The sequence below is a fragment of the Coregonus clupeaformis genome, chromosome 17 (genome assembly GCF_020615455.1).
Source record: "Coregonus clupeaformis isolate EN_2021a chromosome 17, ASM2061545v1, whole genome shotgun sequence".
NCBI classification, from domain to species: domain Eukaryota; kingdom Metazoa; phylum Chordata; class Actinopteri; order Salmoniformes; family Salmonidae; genus Coregonus; species Coregonus clupeaformis.
In genome coordinates, this window is record NC_059208.1 from 50,693,500 (window position 1) to 50,713,584 (window position 20,085).

General features: G+C 43.3%; 1 protein-coding gene across 3 annotated transcripts in view; it reads right to left on the minus strand.

Annotated features, from left to right (window-relative positions):
• Positions 1 to 20,085, minus strand: part of LOC121586676 (collagen alpha-1(XVI) chain) — a 120,314-nt gene that overhangs the window by 21,830 nt on the left and 78,399 nt on the right. For 2 of the 3 annotated variants that reach the window (XM_041903591.2, XM_041903590.2), the window contains exons 30-52: positions 19,204 to 19,311; positions 18,207 to 18,329; positions 18,027 to 18,080; positions 17,323 to 17,364; positions 15,114 to 15,149; positions 14,927 to 14,980; positions 14,680 to 14,748; positions 14,386 to 14,439; positions 14,094 to 14,120; positions 11,007 to 11,063; positions 10,636 to 10,671; positions 10,355 to 10,426; positions 8,797 to 8,850; positions 6,714 to 6,761; positions 6,135 to 6,254; positions 5,807 to 5,854; positions 5,529 to 5,633; positions 5,369 to 5,413; positions 3,889 to 3,933; positions 1,745 to 1,798; positions 1,588 to 1,641; positions 1,431 to 1,484; positions 910 to 954 (exon numbers count right to left, since the gene is read on the minus strand). In XM_041903591.2, the coding sequence (XP_041759525.2) occupies positions 910 to 954; positions 1,431 to 1,484; positions 1,588 to 1,641; positions 1,745 to 1,798; positions 3,889 to 3,933; positions 5,369 to 5,413; positions 5,529 to 5,633; positions 5,807 to 5,854; positions 6,135 to 6,254; positions 6,714 to 6,761; positions 8,797 to 8,850; positions 10,355 to 10,426; positions 10,636 to 10,671; positions 11,007 to 11,063; positions 14,094 to 14,120; positions 14,386 to 14,439; positions 14,680 to 14,748; positions 14,927 to 14,980; positions 15,114 to 15,149; positions 17,323 to 17,364; positions 18,027 to 18,080; positions 18,207 to 18,329; positions 19,204 to 19,311 (1,404 nt within the window). The remainder of the gene's footprint in view (positions 1 to 909; positions 955 to 1,430; positions 1,485 to 1,587; positions 1,642 to 1,744; positions 1,799 to 3,888; positions 3,934 to 5,368; positions 5,414 to 5,528; positions 5,634 to 5,806; positions 5,855 to 6,134; positions 6,255 to 6,713; positions 6,762 to 8,796; positions 8,851 to 10,354; positions 10,427 to 10,635; positions 10,672 to 11,006; positions 11,064 to 14,093; positions 14,121 to 14,385; positions 14,440 to 14,679; positions 14,749 to 14,926; positions 14,981 to 15,113; positions 15,150 to 17,322; positions 17,365 to 18,026; positions 18,081 to 18,206; positions 18,330 to 19,203; positions 19,312 to 20,085) is intronic. The other variant, XM_041903592.2, reaches the window with a different exon arrangement.

Sequence of the window (20,085 nt, forward strand, 5' to 3'; positions counted from 1 at the left end):
CAATTTTAGTCTCATCTGACCAGAGTACCTTCTTCCATATATTTGGGGAGTCTCCCACATGGCTTTTGGCGAACACCAAACGTGTCTGCTTATTTTTTTCATTAAGCAATGGCTTTATTCTGGCCACTCTTCCATAAAGCCCATCTCTGTGGAGTGTACGGCTTAAAGTGTTCCTATGGACAGATACTCCAATCTCCGCTGTGGAGCTTTGCAGCTCCTTCAGGGTTATCTTTGGTCTCTTTGTTGCCTCTCTGATTAATGCCCTCCTTGCCTGGTCCGTGAGTTTTGGTGGGCGGCTCTCTCTTGGCAGGTTTGTTGTGGTGCCATATTCTTTCAATTTTTTAATATTGGATTTAATGGTGCTCCGTGGGATGTTCAAAGTTTTTGATATTTTTTTATAATCTGTACTTCTCCACAACTTTGTCCCTGACCTGTTTGGGGAGCTCCTTGGTCTTCATGGTGCCGCTTGCTTGGTGGTGCCCCTTGCTTATTGGTGTTGCAGACTCTGGGGCCTTTCAGAACAGGTGTATATTTACTGAGATCATGTGACACTTAGATTGCACACAGGTGGACTTTATTTAACTAATTATGTGACTTCTGAAGGTAATTGGTTGCACCAGATCTTATTTAGGGGCTTCATAGCAAAGGGGGTGAATACATATGCACGCACTAGTTTTCCATTATTTATCTTTTAGAATTATTTGAAACAAGTAATTTTTTTCATTTCACTTCACCAATTTGGACTATTTTGTGTATGTCCATTACATGAAATCCAAATAAAAATCCATTTAAATGACAGGTTGTAATGCAACAAAATAGGAAAAACGCCAAGAGGGACCAATACTTTTGCAAGGCACTGTAGGTTATAGGGGCGAGGGATAAAGGGGGTGAGGGGATGAGGTTACAGACCGCTACTCCAGCCTTTCCCTGGTATCCTGGGTTGCCTGGTGGACCCTGTAGGAGAGAGGATGGGGGTAAGACACTATCTTACACTCACTGTCTCACACTCACTGTCTCACACTCACTATCCCACTCTCACTATCTCACACTCACTTTCTCACACTCACTATATTACACTCACTGTCTCACACTCACTATCTCACACTCACTGTCTCACACTCACTGTCTCACACTCACTATCCCACTCTCACTATCTCACACTCACTTTCTCACACTCACTATATTACACTCACTGTCTCACACTCACTGTTTCACACTCACTATCTCACACTCACTATCTCACACTCACTATTTCACACAAACTGTAGTAATGAAATATACCCAACAGATGCATAGTTATCAACTAACTATATGACATGTCAACTGCTACAGCTACTCTGTTAAAATGCCATAGGTTTTGTAGACTATCCAGATAAAGTGAAACCCCATCACATGCACAGTATTTAATGATTGTGTTTGTTCCTGTTTACCGATTCTCCCTTCGTTCCCACACTGCCTGGGGTCCCTCGCTCGCCCTTCAGGCCCTGTCAATCAATCAGTCAGTCAGTCAATCAATCAATATGTTCAATATATTCATTCATATTAATTTATATAAATGTGATCAAACAGGAAGTTGATGTATCTTACAGGAAGCCCAGGTGGTCCCATAGAACCTGGGTATCCATTAGTCCCGGGAGGGCCCTGACAAAAACACCATAAAGATGCATAAATAATACAGATGCATAAATAATGTATCTAATCAAACTTGATCTAACATGTATTGATGAAGGTAGCCATGACTCACCGTTTCACCCTTCACACCTGGTGGTCCTGCTGCCCCTCTCTCACCCTGCTGACCCTGGAGAGATAGAGAGAGGAACAGATGAAGAGAGGGAGAGAGGTGAGGAGAGGAGGGACGGAGCGAGGGAGAGGTGAGAGGTGAAGAGAGAGGACAGAAGAGGAGCGGGAAGGAGAGGTGAGAGGTGAAGAGAGAGGACAGAAGAGGAGAGGAGAGAGGAAGAGAGGAGAGGGAAGGAGAGGGAAGGAGAGGGAAGGAGAGGGAAGGAGAGGTGAGGGAGAAATGAGGAAAAGACAGAAGAGAAGAAATTGGAAAATAAAACAGAATAGAAGAGATCCCAAAAGAGAGGCGAAATGAGGACTATAACTTCAGAATGCGAGCTATCTGTGTCATCTCCATCACCTCAGCGATGTTGTTACATATCCCCATGTTCCCTGGGAGAAGGGAAAAGTAGCACACTAAATTAAGTATGGATTACCCTGTCGAAATCTGTATTCAGACTTACAAACACTGCAGAGGTAGAAAGCATTACCCTGGCCTACACAAACACACACAAAAAACCTAACCTTAACCCTAACCCTAACCCTAACCCTAGCTCCTAACCCTAAAACTAACCCTAGCTCCTAACCCTAACACTAATTCTAACCTTAACCCTAAACCCCCTAGAAATAGCATTTGACCTTGTGGGGACCAACAAAATGTCCCCAGTTGGTCAAATGTTGTTTGTTTACTATTATTGTGGGGACTTCTGGTCCCCACAAGAATAGTTAAACACGTCCACACACACACACACACACACACACACACACACACACACACACACACACACACACACAAACTCCCCAGCCCCACACACACATAAACCACCCTCCTGGACCATCCAAGGACAGGACCAGTCAATACAGAATGAGGGAAACAGCTAAGTGTTCTTTCCAATGTTCCATTGAGAACTTCTCAATGTGACTGTATCTCTTGTTCTGTGACCTGCTGCTCTCTATGAGGTTTCAAAGCAGGCGATGTGGTTCCATGACCATGACCAAATCATACTGATACCCTCAGAGTCAGCCACCCTCTCCCCAAACCAGCCAGAGGACTCATTCATTATGGATTGGGTTGATTTTCATGATGCAGTCAATGTATTTCAGACGACAGCTCGCTGCTTCGCTCTCTCTCTATCTATATATCCTTCTTCTCTCTCACTTTCTGTCCCTATTTCTATCTCTCTCCCCCCTCCTCTCGGCACATTTCTATCTTCCTTACCCCTCTCTCGTCTCCATATCTGTTCTCTCTCTCTCTCTCTCTCTTATAATATATAAGGCAACTGACAGCGTAAAGCCATTTAAATCCCTGTTATAGATTCAGTTCAATGTTTTATCAATGTAGCTGAGTTTCATTACGATGAAAAATCTTTCTCAGCTTCTACTATTCAATCAGAGATAAAATTATACAAAGCCGAGTGCAGAAGAGACGCACACACACACGCACACCTGAAATTAACGCTCCCTAACGTTTCAAAATGGATTCCATGCTGGGCTCGCACCGTTCAACCATTACTGACTTCCATTCTGCTAAAACAATGGAATGAAAAGGGGGGGGTTGGTGCTGTCTGCACGGCACTACCACTCTCCATCACTTAGACAGGGGAAATAATTGAACAACTGGTGAGACAATAGAATGGTTTCCTCATTTGAAATAACTTTCATTAAAGAGCTGGAGAGATGGAGATGGCAGAGCCAAATCACTATGAGCACTACCTCCTGCTGATTTAAAGAGATTCAACACTCGCTCACAGTGTTGATGGTGTTTCAAAGTATGCAATTATCCTTGAAATAGAAGCCAGGTGTGTGTGCCGACAATTTACACTGACGATAGCCTGAGGCCGAAATGTTTGTGTTTTGTTTTCACATTTCATTAATGCCCTTTCTTACACTATAATTTTTTTGGGGACCATGATATTTAAATAAACATAATTATTTTGCATTCAAGCCTCAGTTTTGGATTTATTCATTTTTTCGACAGTGTGCGGTTCTCCATCTCTTCCAGTTTCAAAGTAGAAGAAAGATATGGAGAGAGAGAGAGACAGACGGACACAGACTCACACACACACACACACAGATGTGTAGTACAGTATATAGATGTAGTAAACTCACAGGAAGTCCAGATGAGCCTTGAGGACCAGGAAAACCAGGAGGACCCTGTAGAGGAGAAACAGGCAATGAGAGGGGCAGCTAAAACAACTGTTCTAAGCATTGTAGACAGCAACACTGACCCTTAGCCTGCCTGTTAAGGTACTACTCCAATCGGCAGAAGGGTTACTCATGTATATGGTGGAAATTGGCTGTATAGACAGGTTGATGCGCACGCATCGATGAGGCAGAAGGCCATGTGGTGTTATGATTCTGAACGGTCAGATAGCTAGCAACAATGACAAGAAGCTGCCATGTGGGGAATAGTAAGTGGCTCGTTTCAATTTGTTGTATCTTGTTATTGATACTATGTCTTGTTTTGAGGTGTTTTGACTCATGTCATGTCTATGCTAATATGGCTAAAATTCACTAGCTAGCTAACCAACAACTGTAACAATGTATTTCAGAGACAACAAGTTCAAATTCGTTTGTATGTTTTCAATAAACATTTGGAGACTAAATATAGTTTACAGGTTGTCAACAATCTAAGCCAACTCTGTCTGTTTTGCCCCATAGTTGCGCAACACGTCTATCTCTACTCTCCTCCCTTCTCCAAAAGTGTGCAAACTTCCCGTTACTGATTTAAAAGCGTTGGATTGGTGTAATTATTAACTAGAGGGAATTTCCACAATTGGTAAATCCATGAAGTGCACACTTTGAGAGAAGGGTGGGTAATTGGGACGTACCTTATTGAATTCAAGGCCCATGTAGTTCTAAGATATACCACTAGAGGGGTCTATGACCTCACATTTTAAGTATCAACATGAAGTTGCTTTACTCTGCATGATCCTTCACTGATTAAGCTTTATAAGAAACACAGGCCATGTAAACGCTATGGCCATGGTCCAACACTTTAGAAATGCAGCCTTCCAGGAAGTATGCACTGACCTAACACAGTGGGATAGGTGAAAGCAAGGTGTCAAATAGGCTACATAGTCATGTTCAAATCGGTGATTCCTTCCAAGAAAATGAAGAAAGATACATTTTCAAGTAGTTGAACATGGCCCAAATAATGACATGGAATAAGAACTAGTGACAGAAATGTAGCCTTGAGGTACTGAACATGCAGCACAGAAAGAGGGGTGCTTCAGAAATAGACTTTGCCATTCCAGTGTAACAGACACTGTACAAACAGAAGAACATCTGTGGTCAATTAAAATTCAGGAAAGCACAACGTCAGTAGGAGAGCCAGTCTCTCCATTAGAGGAAGAAGAAACCAGTAAAGACAGAACAAGAGCTCAGAAAGGAAGGAGTCTGCTTTGGGGCAGGATTTTTTCCTGACCTAGTATGGTATGGTCAGGTAAAACTTGTGCCTCTAGCTATGATAGACAACCCAGTTCTGTTTACAGACACCATGCTTTGACTCTGTTGTGCTGGCTTATAATGTCTCTATACAGCCTTATGAAGTGTTATAATGCCTTAAAATCTCTTGTTTTGAGCTCACCATATTTCCTGGTACTCCAGCCTGTCCTCTTTGCCCCTGAGGACCCTGGGAAATGTAGGCAGAAAGGTACTTCCTGTTAGAGATTCAAAACGCTAATAACACGCAACTCGCTATATTTCACCACACTCACACACACACACACAAACACACAAACACTTACCGTCTCTCCCCTTATTCCAGGTGTTCCTGGGTGGCCTGGTGTTCCTGGTGTTCCTGGTCCGGAGCAGCCTCCATTAGCTCCATTGGTGTTGGTGTTGGTGGTGGTCTACATAGAAAATAAGATAAATCCATCTATGAATCAGTGTGTGTGTGTATGTGCATGCTTGCGTGCGTGGTGTGTGTGTGTGTATGTGCATGCATGCGTGCGTGGTGTGTGTGTGTGCGTGTTGTGTGAGTGTGAATGTGAGAGTTGGATAGTTAAAGACTGTGTGGACGTACAGGCGCCTGTGCGGCCTCCTCCATCTGCAGCCTTTGGTTTAGGAAACACTGTAACAAAAACAAAGAGGTCATAGGTCAGAACTATGACTCTGCCTAGGTAAAGCTTGGGATGGATTGGGTCAAAATCAGAACCAAAACTGACAGTGTTTTTTCCTGGTCAGTGTTATTGATTCTTAAGAATCATGTAGAATTTCCATGATTCTACAGTCTCATTCTGACCAACCAACAATATATATGCCCCCCTAACCACCTCACCCATGCACCCCTAACCACCCTCCCCCATGCCCCCTTGCCCCCCACCAATGCCCCCCTCACCCCCGCCTCTCACCCTCTCACAGCCGTCGGGGGCGTGGCCTATGCCAGTCTTGCCCTCATCTCCCTTCTCTCCCTTGGTGCCCGCCATGCCTGGTACCCCTGGCAAGCCCTTGGAGCAGTCCTCACACACCTCCTGCAGCAGAGGACACACACACACAGACAGACGTTTATAACCCTTGGAGCAGTCCTCACACACCTCCTGCAGCAGAGGACACACACACACACAGACAGACGTTTATAACCCTTGGAGCAGTCCTCACACACCTCCTGCAGCAGAGGACACACACACACACAGACAGACGTTTATAACCCTTGGAGCAGTCCTCACACACCTCCTGCAGCAGAGGACACACACACACAGACAGACGTTTATAACACTTGGAGCAGTCCTCATACACCTTCTGCAGCAGAGGACACACACACACACACTTTTATGACATGAAGTGTGTGCGCTCAATGTACACTGCATGGACATAGTTCATGCATGTTTGTGTTATGTATAATCACATTAGTGCAGCTCATGCATATCAATCCAAGAGCACTACTAGGGAACTCTATTTCCCAGAGTGCACCTCTCTACCTCCTGTCTTACCTTTCCATTTCCTCGACTGGGGTCCTCATCCTGAGGCAGCCTCAGGTGCTGAGGAAGGGAGGGGGAGGGGGGGGGGAGGGGGGGGGAGGGGGAGGGGGATGTCAGAGGGGGAGAGGAGAGTAAAATGTAAAGGAGAGGGAGGGGGGGAAAAGGCTCCAAGTAGATGTTGCCCTTAGGCACTGATCTAAGATCAGTTTATCCTACACAAATCCTAGCTTTAACCACTAGGCAGCTGCCAATGTAAAACTGATCTTAGATCAGCGTCTAGGGGCAAGTTCATCCAGTAAAATGTTGGTATACAATTATAATTTATAAGTACAGTCGACACAGTGCAAACGGTGTTGAACTGCAGTACAGTCCACATTTGATGAATGATCCGTTCAGAAGTTGCAAATAGCACTCAATTCCCCATGTAGTGTACTACTTTTGGCCAGTAGCACATAGGGCACTAGAGGGAATAGGGTGCCATTTAAGATTTGCCCAAGGAGACACAAAACGTTCAACATTTGTGTGTGTTTTTGCAAGTCTTTCAAAGCACGTTGGTATTCAAATCCAGGCATTTATTGGGCTCATTGTTGGGAGTTTGAAAGTTGATTGATTTACCTACATGGGTGGTCTGAAACATTCTTACCACTCCAATCACACCAGGAAACCCACTCACAGTACAATACCGCCACATTTGAGCAGTGGGGCCCTTCACACAGTGAGTGAACCTGTGAATTGCACTTAGCCTGATTTCAAACCCATTTAAAACCCATTGGCTTTGTTCAAACGGTTGTTATTAGCCAGAAGAGCTAATTTGAGCTAGCATGATGCAGCCCATTAGGTTTGTTAGAATAAGGCTGTGTGCATTAACAGGATCTCTCAGAGAGAAGAATCATTATATGTCAATGATATTTACTTTATACTTTCAATATACTCCTCTTTAAATATCCTGTACTTTTGCTAAATTGGTATTTTATCCTTTTTAAATGGATTCATTTGTATTCAACTAACTCGTCTGTTAAATTACGTTTCTAAGAACGTTTTGTGGTTTTAAAGATATGTTTTTATTAGCTAAGATTAAGATAAGAGTGAATTAAGAATGTATCTAAGAGTGAAAAGTTTTAATAGTCTGTTTAGTGATTTAAATCCATTGACATATAACATGCAGGCAGGGCCATGGAGCTAGAGAGGATCTGGTGGGTCTGTCTGTCTACCGATGTTAAGACTGGAGCACTTTTTGAGTGTGTATAATGTGTGTGTGTGTGTGTGTGTTTGTGAAGCCAAGTTTCCACTGTGGGTAGTTTGATTAATGTGGGGACGGTGTGTGTGTGTGTGATTGTGTGCCTGCGTGTGTGTGTGTGTGTGTGTGTGTGGCAGGCGACTGAGATGGATGCCAGCTACATGGAAAATAGAGCTCATAGAGCAGTGCTCTCAACAGCAGATCTACAGGATCTTACTGTACTCAGCATAAGGCTGAACAACAGAGTACAGCAAAGCTCTTTGACTCAAACTAATGGCTGCACTCACACACTCACACTGAATTTATGGCACTATGCCAACAATGTGTGTGTGTGTGTGTGTGTGTGTGTACGTGCATGCATGCTTTTGGGGCACAAATCAATGGTTAGTCTTTCTGAAAGGCAGAAAGTGCATTTCAACAATAAAAGTATTTGAACTGAGTGTGAGGACATTAAACTATTTAAACCAGATGTTCATTTTTCTAACTGCCACTAAGTCGTGGTGTGTCTACTGTTTCATGTCCAAAGTCTAGAGATCCTCAATGAACTTCTGCCAGAGTGCTCCACTCACAACACAGACCTACAACCCAACCAGGCTCCTCCCTCCCTGCATCGTCCAATCACAAAGCTGCAGCACTCATCTAGCCCCGCCTTCTTTGTCTGGCATGGGTTGGGGTCAAATCCATTTCAATTTAGACAATTCAGCTAATGAATTCCAATTCTAGAATCAGAAAGTGCCATTGATATTCACTGACAATGACGATTGTTTTTCTCAATTCTGGAATTTGATTTTCAAATCACTTTCTGATGTGTCTGAATTGGAATGGAAGTAACTCCAACCCTTCTGTCTGTTTACTTACAGTTCTCCCAGGCAGACCCGGCTGCCCTTGTACCCCATCGTTGCCAGGGTTACCCTGAAAGAAGGAACTGAGATTCAACTGGTTTTAGCCTATCACAGGCTTGCCACATCCCTCTCCACCAATGGTCGGGGGGGTTACAGGTTCGAGGTTGTAGGAACAACCAATCACCCGTGTTCTCCCTTTCCTGGTTTGTGTTCAGACTCTTTTGGTTCCGTTGTCTAGTTTTTAAAACACTATTTAAATTAATTTAAATAGTTTGATTCATGTTTGGTTTAAATTGTTTGATTATTTTGTCAATTTCTTTTTTATAAACACACCAGATTAAATACCATGCAGGGATCACTGTGCAAGAGGTCAAACAATATATATTTTTTAAGTGCTTTGATTTGAAAAGGATATTTGTGTGCAAATTTGATTTATGCACACAAAGTTATTTGGTGCTTGATGAACACATGAACATCAAATTCAGAAAAATCAATCTATTTTCTTACACAGTGAACTCAGCCTGGTCTTCATCAACCAATATTACATCTTCATTTCCCATTAACCTGGTTTAAATGTGTAAACTGTTGTTGAGAATTAGTTTCAATTGAACATTTCCCACAAAATCAGAGGAAATATTCTCCTAAAACTTTATTTGAAGGTTTTGTAATTCATAATAATTGTACTAATGCTAAAATAACTATTTAACTATGTATAAAGAGTTTATAACCAAACCTTCAAATGAAGGGATTGTCATCAATATTCCCAACAATCCCAATGTATCATATTTTGATAGTAATACTCAACATTCCCAAAGCTTCCCACAAGAGTTAGTGAATGTTTAAAGCAGTGCTATGATTTAACAAAGACTCCCATTAATACATATATTTACAGCCCACAAGGTTAACAATAGCATAGAGCTTCATTACATGAATACGGTTGACTTTACATTTTATTGTATTTATGCAATAGTTGTGTAACATGTTTACATTATGAATGTAAGATTAATAAAATAATTTGCTATTTTAATTTGGTATTAATTTGCATTTAGAGTTGCATTAGCCACGACCCCAAGCTGCCCAAGACAGAACCCAATATTCAAGCCAAACGTGAAAAGGAAATGAGTGACATAGAGTTAACGGAAACATAGAAGAGAAACATAGTGTGGAGGAAGATGAGGAACAAGAGTGAGAACAATGGAGAGAGAGAGAAGAGTGTGTGTGTGAGAGAGAGAGAAATAGAACAGCCAAGGTACATTCATGTTGATGAATGACATTAGAGAGATACAGATGTATAGAGATAGAGAAGAATGGGTAAGGAGTACATTTACATTTTAGTCATTTAGCAGACGCTCTTATCCAGAGCGACTTACAGTTAGTGAGTGCATACATTTTTCATACTGGCCCCCCGTGAGAATCGAACCCACAACCCTGGCGTTGCAAGCGCCATGCTCTACCAACTGAGCTATAGGACCCTTCCTGTACCCCTTGCCTGTGTGTTGTAAAGGGTTAATTGAATTATATTCAATACAATTCAATAGGACGTGACCCCACCACCCCGTTCCCCTCTCTCCTACCTGGGGTCCTGTGATGCCGATGAAGCCCTGTGGCCCAGGAGGACCAGGAGGACCTGGTGGTCCCGGAGGCCCCTGGAACACACACACCCACAAACACACACACAGGCACACACACACAAACACAAACACATCCAGTGACTGAGCGAACAACACAATATTGACAGGCACCATTTGTAGCCTAATTGTTCAACAACAAACACATATTCAATTGATATTCAGTCAAATGACACAAATGAAAATCAAGAGGCAGACATGGCTAGTAGATGACAGAGAGATCAGACCTGCCAAGTATTTCCTCCCAGAGTTCCTGGGGCTCCCTGCAAGGCAAGAGTAGTCAAAATCAGAGCACATCATCAGCAGATCATATTTGTTCATGAACAAACACTGACAGATGAACTCAAAACCAGTTAAAAGAGAGCCGAGCGTGTGTGTCCCCTGCAGAGAGATAATACATCTGTAGATTAACTCAGAACAAGCTAAGAGTTGTGTATGTGTGTGTGTTTCTGCATGTATGTGCACCCCCCACCGCACTCGGAGAGATAACTGCTCTGAAGTTGAACTCAAAACAAATTTTAGATGACTACATTGAGGCATGTGTTTGTGTATGCGTGGATGTGTGTGTGTGTGTGCATGTTGATCTAGCCATACTCACCGGTCCTCCTGTTCCTGCGTATGGAGGGCTGAAACAGTTACAGTCTCCAGGTTCACCCTGAAAAGCACCCAGAAAACACAGACCTCTTATAGATCACACAGAGAAGCTGTGAAATAATCAGTGGCTGCCAAGGGAAGCCAGGCTTCCCCAAAAAATTGACCAAGAAAAAACAACATATAAAATAAATGTATCTTTCGAAAATCTAAATAATATATTTTGTCTCTCTGTGTTTCATAATTTTCCTTCAATTAGCAAAAGGCTGAATGTATCTCACTGGAGAAACCATCTGAGAGAGCGAAACAGAGCCCCTCTGTCTCAGTATGTATACCCAATCTATCTGATGCTGTCTGCTCAAAAAGAGTATGATATTGTTGCCGCCCGTAGCATTGAATGCAAGGGAAGCCCGCAAGCATTTGGCCTCCCTTGATAAAAAAAAAGGTTAAGGAATAGCCAATCAGTGTTGAGCTAAACTGAGTGAGTGTCAAGGGAAGCCAGTTTTCATTTGGCTTCACACCAACCACATCACATCAAAAGCAAAATATAATTTACATAAAAAAATGCAATTGTTGAATCTCATTGTGTTGTTTCCTCCAGTGGCTAGCTAGCTAGCTAAAATCGGCCCTTTCCTAAATTAGCCACTAGGGATTTGGACTTGTGGTTTTACCTAATACTCTGTACTGGCCAATGATTACAATGGCAATTCTGATCCAACCATAAATTCATACATTGTGCCCCTGATCTGAGAGGACAGAAGTTCAATATGTAGCTAGATGTAGTATGCTTATGTTAACTGGCTGGCCTGGCACATCGTTGAAAGGAAGTTAGTGTCGTATCGGGTGAATGGTGGCCATTATTGCTGTCAACAAAGAGTCCGCTCAAGCTGCACCGTGTTAGAGGCTTTTATTAAAATCACGAGGTTACAGCATAAGTTACAGACCCGCGGTGTCCGGAGAACGGGCGTCCCAGATTGCCATGGCCTTCTGACTTTCTTCTTCGTTTAACCCCTATTTATAAACAATGCAAAAAGATGGGTGGCTCCCTCTTCTGGCCAATCACCAGTCTCCCCTGTCTACAACACTCTTCCTGTCTGTTGTATGTGACATTACACTAAAACATTCCCTCTTGATACTAAAATCAACATTCTTTCAGTTCCACTTAAAAAACATTTAACACCATCATAATCTCAATACACTACATTAGGCTAGCGAGAAAGCATTTTTGCCAGGTAGTGAATGACAACAAAAACGAAAAGCGTGTACTGTATGACAGAGTTATAGACTGTTTCGGCAACATGAAAGAGAGGAGGATGGCGTTGGTGTTTGTCTACAAGTAGGGTGAGTCAACATGTTTTTTCTACTTGCCCGCACACACGCACGCACACACACACACACACTAACCTTGTGGGGACATACAATTCAGTCCCATTCAAAATCCTATTTTCCCTAACCACTAACCCTAACCCTAAACCTAACCCTAACCAGTACCCTTACTCTAACCCTAACCCTAACCCTAACCCTAACCCAAAAACCTAACCTTAACCCTAACCCTAAACCTAACCCTAGTTCCTAACCCTAACCATAAACCTAATTCTAACCCTAACACTAATTCTAACCTTAACCCTAAACCCCCTAGAAATAGCATTTGACCTTGTGGGGACCAACAAAATGTCCCCAGTTGGTCAAATTTTTCTTGATCTTCTGGTCCCCACAAGTATAGTTAAACACGTCCACACACACACACACACACATACACACAGAAATCAGTAACATGGACAGCCACATCATATTTAGTTTAAGTTGATTGGACTAAATTGTCTTTGGTATCTTTTAGTTGTCACTGTATTAGACTAAGCATAGGTGATTTGATGATATTGAAGTTGAAATGGTGCTGGAATAGTGGAGGTAGCTCCTGTTTTCTTTGCGACTTAGGGTAACTCTCCGTGGTTCTAAATCAATAGTTGTTTCGTAGTCCGAAAATGTCGGAAACATGAACTTGCTTGACCATGCTGTAAGTCATGTAACTGTTTGTTAGATGCAATATGTTTTGTGGACTTCACAGGACAGATGTTTCTCTCCAGTTTTGTGATGAAACAAAGTTGTGGTTGAATTTATTCTGCCACTGTGTCTTCTATTAATAGTTTAATAGTCTTAGTCCTGTTCAGTGGGTCTGATGGTAGCTCTAATTAATAGTCCTAGTCATGTTCAGTGGGTCTGATGGTAGCTCTAATTAATAGTCCTAGTCCTGTTCAGTGGGTCTGATGGTAGCTCTAATTAATAGTCCTGTTCAGTGGGTCTGATGGTAGCTCTAATTAATAGTCCTAGTCCTGTTCAGTGGGTCTGATGGTAGCTCTAATTAATAGTCCTAGTCCTGTTCAGTGGGTCTGATGGTAGCTCTAATTAATAGTCCTGTTCAGTGGGTCTGATGGTAGCTCTAATTAATAGTCCTAGTCCTGTTCAGTGGGTCTGATGGTAGCTCTAATTAATAGTCCTAGTCCTGTTCAGTGGGTCTGATGGTAGCTCTAATTAATAGTCCTAGTCCTGTTCAGTGGGTCTGATGGTAGCTCTAATTAATAGTCCTAGTCCTGTTCAGTGGGTCTGATGGTAGCTCTAATTAATAGTCCTAGTCCTGTTCAGTGGGTCTGATGGTAGCTCTAATTAATAGTCCTAGTCCTGTTCAGTGGGTCTGATGGTAGCTCTAATTAATAGTCCTGTTCAGTGGGTCTGATGGTAGCTCTAATTAATAGTCCTGTTCAGTGGGTCTGATGGTAGCTCTAATTAATTGTGCTGTTCTTAAGGATCCTTTACTTCCCTTGTCTATTTGGATCCCACACACTTGTCACCTCCTCTGCTACTCTGTCTGTGCCCTGAGGGTGTGTGTGTGCGTGCGTGCGTGTGTGTGCGTGCATGTGTGTGCCTGTGTGTGTGTGTGCGTGCGTGCGTGCGTGTGTGTGTGTGCGTGTGTGTATGTGTGAGCATCTGCCTATGTGTGTGTGTGTGTGCTGTTGAAGCATCCCCAGTGATTACCATCTGTTACCTCCTGCCTCCAAACCTCTTAACACCTCTTCATCTCCACAAACGCTGGGCTTACCTTGTCTCCCTTGGCTCCGTCAGTTCCCTGCAAGACAGAACACACACACACACACACAGATGGTTAGTGTGGCCTTGTCATTGCAGACAATAAAACTCGCAAGGAAGGTAGTCGGGAACAAAGAGGGGCGACAGGAGACACTGTGGCTCTGTTATGGATTGAGGCGGACTTCATTAGCTATTAGACTAAATATAATCACCTCCAAACTTAATTCCAACTTTAAAAATTCACACTGACTATACAATTCCAATACTATGTGACTGTGTTTTGTTTTCAATGTGACGCCACTCACATCTCTTCCATCAGCTCCTGGGATTCCATTGGATCCGCCTTTGCCGTCTTTACCCTGGGTTGGGAATGGGATAAGTTTGGAGACAGCAATCACTCAATGACTTTGACTAGAGTTAATACACATATGCATGCACACACATATGCACACACACACACACACATACACACACACACACACACACACACACACACACACACACACACACACACACACACACACACACACACACATATATATGCACACACACACACATATATATGCACACACACACACACACACACACATATCTCTTACCGGGGGTCCTGTAACACCTACACCCATGGGCCCCTGTGGCCCTGGAGGCCCATCCTCTCCTTTAGGACCCTTTGAAAAGCAAATACATACACATAAGAATGAGAACTTTGTGTGGCTATGTGTGTGTGTGTGTGTGTGTGTGTTTATGTGTTTATGTGTTGATGCACGTATAATATGTGTGTATGTGTGCTACCCTGGTCTGTGTGTGTGTGTGTGTGTGTGTGTGTGTGTGTGTGTGTGTGTGTACCATGTCCCCAGCAGGTCCAATAGGTCCACTAAGTCCTCTAATACCCTGAGGACCCTGTAGAGGAGCAACATGATGAAGATTAACATTATAGAAAGAGACTATAGAGACCATTATATAGTACATACTAGAGGCCATCATATTTAATATGCATTTAATCATTATTTTATCTAATATTTTTATGACTTACTGCCACCCCTGGTAGGCCCCTGGGTCCTTCTTCTCCCTGAAAATAGGGGAGAGAGAGAGAGAGAGAGAGAGAGAGAGAGAGAGAGAGAGAGAGAGAGAGAGAGAGAGAGAGAGAGAGAGAGAGAGAGAGAGAGAGAGAGAGAGAGAGAGAGAGAGAGAGAGAGAGAGCGAGAGAGAGAGAGAGAGAGAGAGAGAGAGAGAAAGAGAGAAAGAGAGACAGAGAGAGAGAGAGAGAGAGAGAGAGAGAGAGAGAGAGAGAGAGAGAGAGAGAGAGAGAGACAGAGAGAGACAGAGAGAGAGAGAGAGAGAGAGAGAGAGAGAGAGAGAGAGAGAGAGAGAGAGAGAGAGAGAGAGAGAGAGAGAGAGAGAGAGAGAGAGAGAGAGAGAGAGAGAGAGAGAGAGAGAGAGAGAGAGAGAGAGAGAGAGAGAAAGAGAGAGAGAGAGAGGTTTAAAGAGATGGGTGGTGAGTTGAGCTCAGAGATAAACAGATGATTCATCAACAGTAGAACAGTGGCAGAACCTTCATGAACAAGTCTGGATATTGTCTTCCTCACTCCATCACTTCCCATCACACATGCTCTCGTTGCTTCGTGTGTGTGTGTATGTCTCGTGTGTGTGCGTGAGTGTGTGTGTGTGTGTGTATACAGCAGAGGTGTGGACTCGAGTCATGTGACTTGGACTCGAGTCAGACTCGAGTCATGAATTTGATGACTTCAGACTCGACTCGACAAAATGTACAAAGACTTGCAACTCGACTTGGACTTTAACATCAATGACTCGTGACTTGACTTGGACTTGCGCCTTATGACTCGAGAAGACTTGCTACGAGGACTTGTAATGACTTGCAAAGGCTTGCTAAGAGGACTTGAAATGACTCGAAACTAAAATGTAGGACTTTGGACTCGACTTGAGACTTGATGGCTTTGACTTTTGACTCGACTTGGGACTTGCCTCATCTTTGACTCGACTTGACTCGGGACTCGAGGGCAAAGACTTGAGACTTACTTGTGACTTGCATAACAATGACTTTGTCCCACCTCTGGTATACAGTATATCTGACTCCCTATACACTTTAGAAATGTTAGCATGTTGATGCAGACTGTTAGCATGTTGATCCAGAAGTAATGTTAGCATGTTGATGCAGACCTTTAGCATGTTGATCAAGAAGTAATGTTAGCATGTTGATGCAGACTGTTAGCATGTTGATCCTGAAGGAATGTTAGCATGTTGATCCAGAAGGAATGTTAGCATGTTGATGCAGACTGTTAGCATGTTGATCCTGAATGAATGTTAGCATGTTGATCCAGAAGGAATGTTAGCATGTTGATCCAGAAGGAATGTTAACATGTTGATCCAGAAGGAATGTTAACATGTTGATCCAGAAGGAATGTTAGAATGTTGATCCAGAAGGAATTTTAGCATGCTGTTCCAGAAGGAATATTAGCATGTTGATCCAGAATGAATTCCAGGCTAAATTCCAGGATAGGAGAGAGAATAGACCAGGGTAATTCAGGGATAGATGATTTCCAGCTAAAAGATGGGAAAGTCTGATACCTCTACTAAACCAGGTGGGGAGGATTGTGTCTGAATTACTTTCCCACATAAATCCTGACATCTATTTTGAACAGTTGGATAGTGGGTACCCACTGGGCACAGACATCAGTTCAATGTCTAGTTTTCATTTACATTTGGTTGAGCTGTCAACTAATGTGAATTCAACATTTCCCCATGTCATTTAGGTTAAAAGTTGGGTGAAAAAAATATGATATTCCCTTATGTTGATGACTTTTAAAAAATCCAATCAGTTTTCCACTTTGATTCCATGTCATCACATTGAATTTTTTTGGTTGAAATGACGTGAAAACAACATTGATTCAACCAGTTTTTGCCCAGTGGGTATGTGGGTAATAGAAAATGTAAGTACGGGAAAGCATCTGAAAACTCCACCAAAACTTTTATTTTGAGGTGAACGATCTCTTCAATGTTTACCTAGTTCAAGTGTCAAACTCATTCCAAGGAGGGCCGGTGTCTGAGGGTTTTCGCTCCTCCCTTGTACTTGATTGATGAAATAAGGTCACTAATTAGTAAGGAACTCCCCTCACCTGGTTGTCTATGTCTTAATTGAAAGGAAAAACTAAAACCCCCAGACACTAGGCCCTCCATGGAATGAGATTGACACGCCTGACCTAGAAGATAAAACAAAATCTTACCTGAGGTCCTGGGATGCCCACTCCTTCAACTCCTGGGTCACCCTACCGGGGGTAGCACAGACACACACACTGAGTCAGCACAGACACACACACTGAGTCAGCACAGACACACACTGAGTCAGCACAGACACACACTGAGTCAGCACAGACACACACACTGAGTCAGCACAGACACACACACTGAGTCAGCACAGACACACACTCTGAGTCAGCACAGACACACACTGAGTCAGCACAGACACACACACTGAGTCAGCACAGACACACACACTGAGTCAGCACAGACACACACACTGAGTCAGCACAGACACACACACTGAGTCAGCACAGACACACACTCTGAGTCAGCACAGACACACACTGAGTCAGCACAGACACACACACTGAGTCAGCACAGACACACACTGAGTCAGCACAGACAAACACTGAGTCAGCACAGACACACACTGAGTCAGCACAGACACACACACTGAGTCAGCACAGACACACGGAGTCAGCACAGACACACACTCTGAGTCAGCACAGACACACACACTGAGTCAGCACAGACACACACTGAGTCAGCACAGACACACACTGAGTCAGCACAGACACACACACTGAGTCAACACAGACACACACACTGAGTCAGCACAGACACACACACGATGAGTCAGCACAAGTGATCATACTGTATGTGTGCATGCCAAATGATCATACTGTACCTGGCTTCCTTTTGGTCCTACAGGCCCTTGGACACCGGGAAGACCGGGTTTGCCCTGGTAGATGGAGAGATAGAAAGACAAGATAGAGAAGAAAAAGAAAGAAGAAGGGATGACGTTTTAGCATATGTATGTGTAGAGTAAAACAGTACACCTCAAAGGCCAGACATGCTGCAGACTTACATGTTTCCCTGCTTTCCCCTCTCCTGGGGGTCCGGGGTTGCCCCTCTCGCCCTTGGCTCCCTGCACCCCTCCTACACCCACCTGCCCCCCAGAGACAGGCGCACAGCTCTCACACGCATCTCCCTGGTGATAGATACAACACAACAACAGTCAACAAGAGAGAGAATAGTCTGGGTTAGTTAGATAATTAGATAGATAGATAGATAGATAGATAGATAGATAGATAGATAGATAGATAGATAGATAGATAGATAGATAGATAGATAGATAGATAGATAGATAGATAGATAGATAGATAGATAGATAGATGATGAAGAAATAATAATGATAGAAGATAGATAGATAGATAGATAGATAGATAGATAGATAGATAGATAGATAGATAGATAGATAGATAGATAGATAGATAGATAGAATAGATAGATAGATGAATAGAAGATAGATGATAGATAGATAGATAGATGAGATAGAAATAAGATAGAAGATAGAAAAAAAAAAATAGATAGATAGATAGATAGATAGATAGATAGATAGATAGATAGATAGATAGATAATTCGTTAATTAGATCGTTAGATAGTTAGTTAGTTCATCTGCTAGACAGGATGGTGAAGACTGAGTTTATTTAATAAACTTCCTTTTATAGCATCATCTTTAATACGCTTATGTGATCTTGGATTCAAAATGTATAGAGGCATAAAGATACGTTATAAGATACTTGGACAGATGAGGGAGATGTACGGATAAACAGCCAGACAGCCAGCCAGCCAGCCAGACAGCCAGCCAGCCAGCCAGACAGCCAGCCAGACGGCCAACCAGCCAGACAGCCAGCCAGCCAGCCAGACAGCCAGCCAGACGGCCAACCAGCCAGACAGCCAGCCAGACGGCCAACCAGCCAGACAGCCAGCCAGCCAGCCAGACAGCCAGCCAGACGGCCAACCAGCCAGACAGCCAGCCAGTCAGGCTGACTCATTGATTGGTTGGTTGGGTGTTCCATACCTTCTCTCCCTTCAGTCCAGTTAGTCCATCCCGACCAGGCTCTCCAGGCAGGCCCTGGGTTCCATGGGTTCCGGCCAATCCTTGGTCTCCCTGCTCACCCTGGTCTCCCTAGCAACAGAGACACATTCATTGTAATCAATAACATGGATCTGGTCTGAGACTCATCCTTGAAGATTCATAAATAAAGATAATATAACTATAGTCCAGAAATCATTTAAGCCACGTCTATGAATGAAGACTAATTATCAATAGGCTTAATCTGGGTTTGTGATACCAGATTCATGCATTGTATTGTAACTGCCAGTCTTGCTACAGATTCATGATTACTTTAGGTGGTCTGACTGATTCCTCAGTTCTCCTACAATTACTTAAGGTGAACTGAATTTCCAGTGCACTTCCCAGCTTATTGGGCCTACGGTTATTTAAGTTGGACCAAGCCCTCTGGGTACCTAAAGTTCATTTAAGGTGGACTCATTTATGGATGGACCGGAGGCTTTTCTAGATTTTCCTAATGACATTGCCTGGTTTAAGGTGGTCTGAGGACCCCAGAGACATGAGTTAATCTAATGTACCGTAATTTTCGGACTATAAGCCGCGCCTTTTTTCCAATTTTTCGACCCTGCGGCTTATATAACGCTGCGGCTAATCTATGGATTTTTACAGCTAACGGCCACTAGAAGACCTACTAAATCTATGGATTTTACAGGTTACAGTCCACCAACTTTAACTCTATGGGCTCTATGACCGGTCCGCGCCCCCCACCTTTAAGCGGCGGGCTCCAGCAGGAAAAGCTGTAGGCCGGAAAAGAGTGAAACAGGTAGCGCGCAAAAGTAAAAGTGGAACCGAGAGTGGTACGAGAGACAGAACGAGAGCAAGACAGAC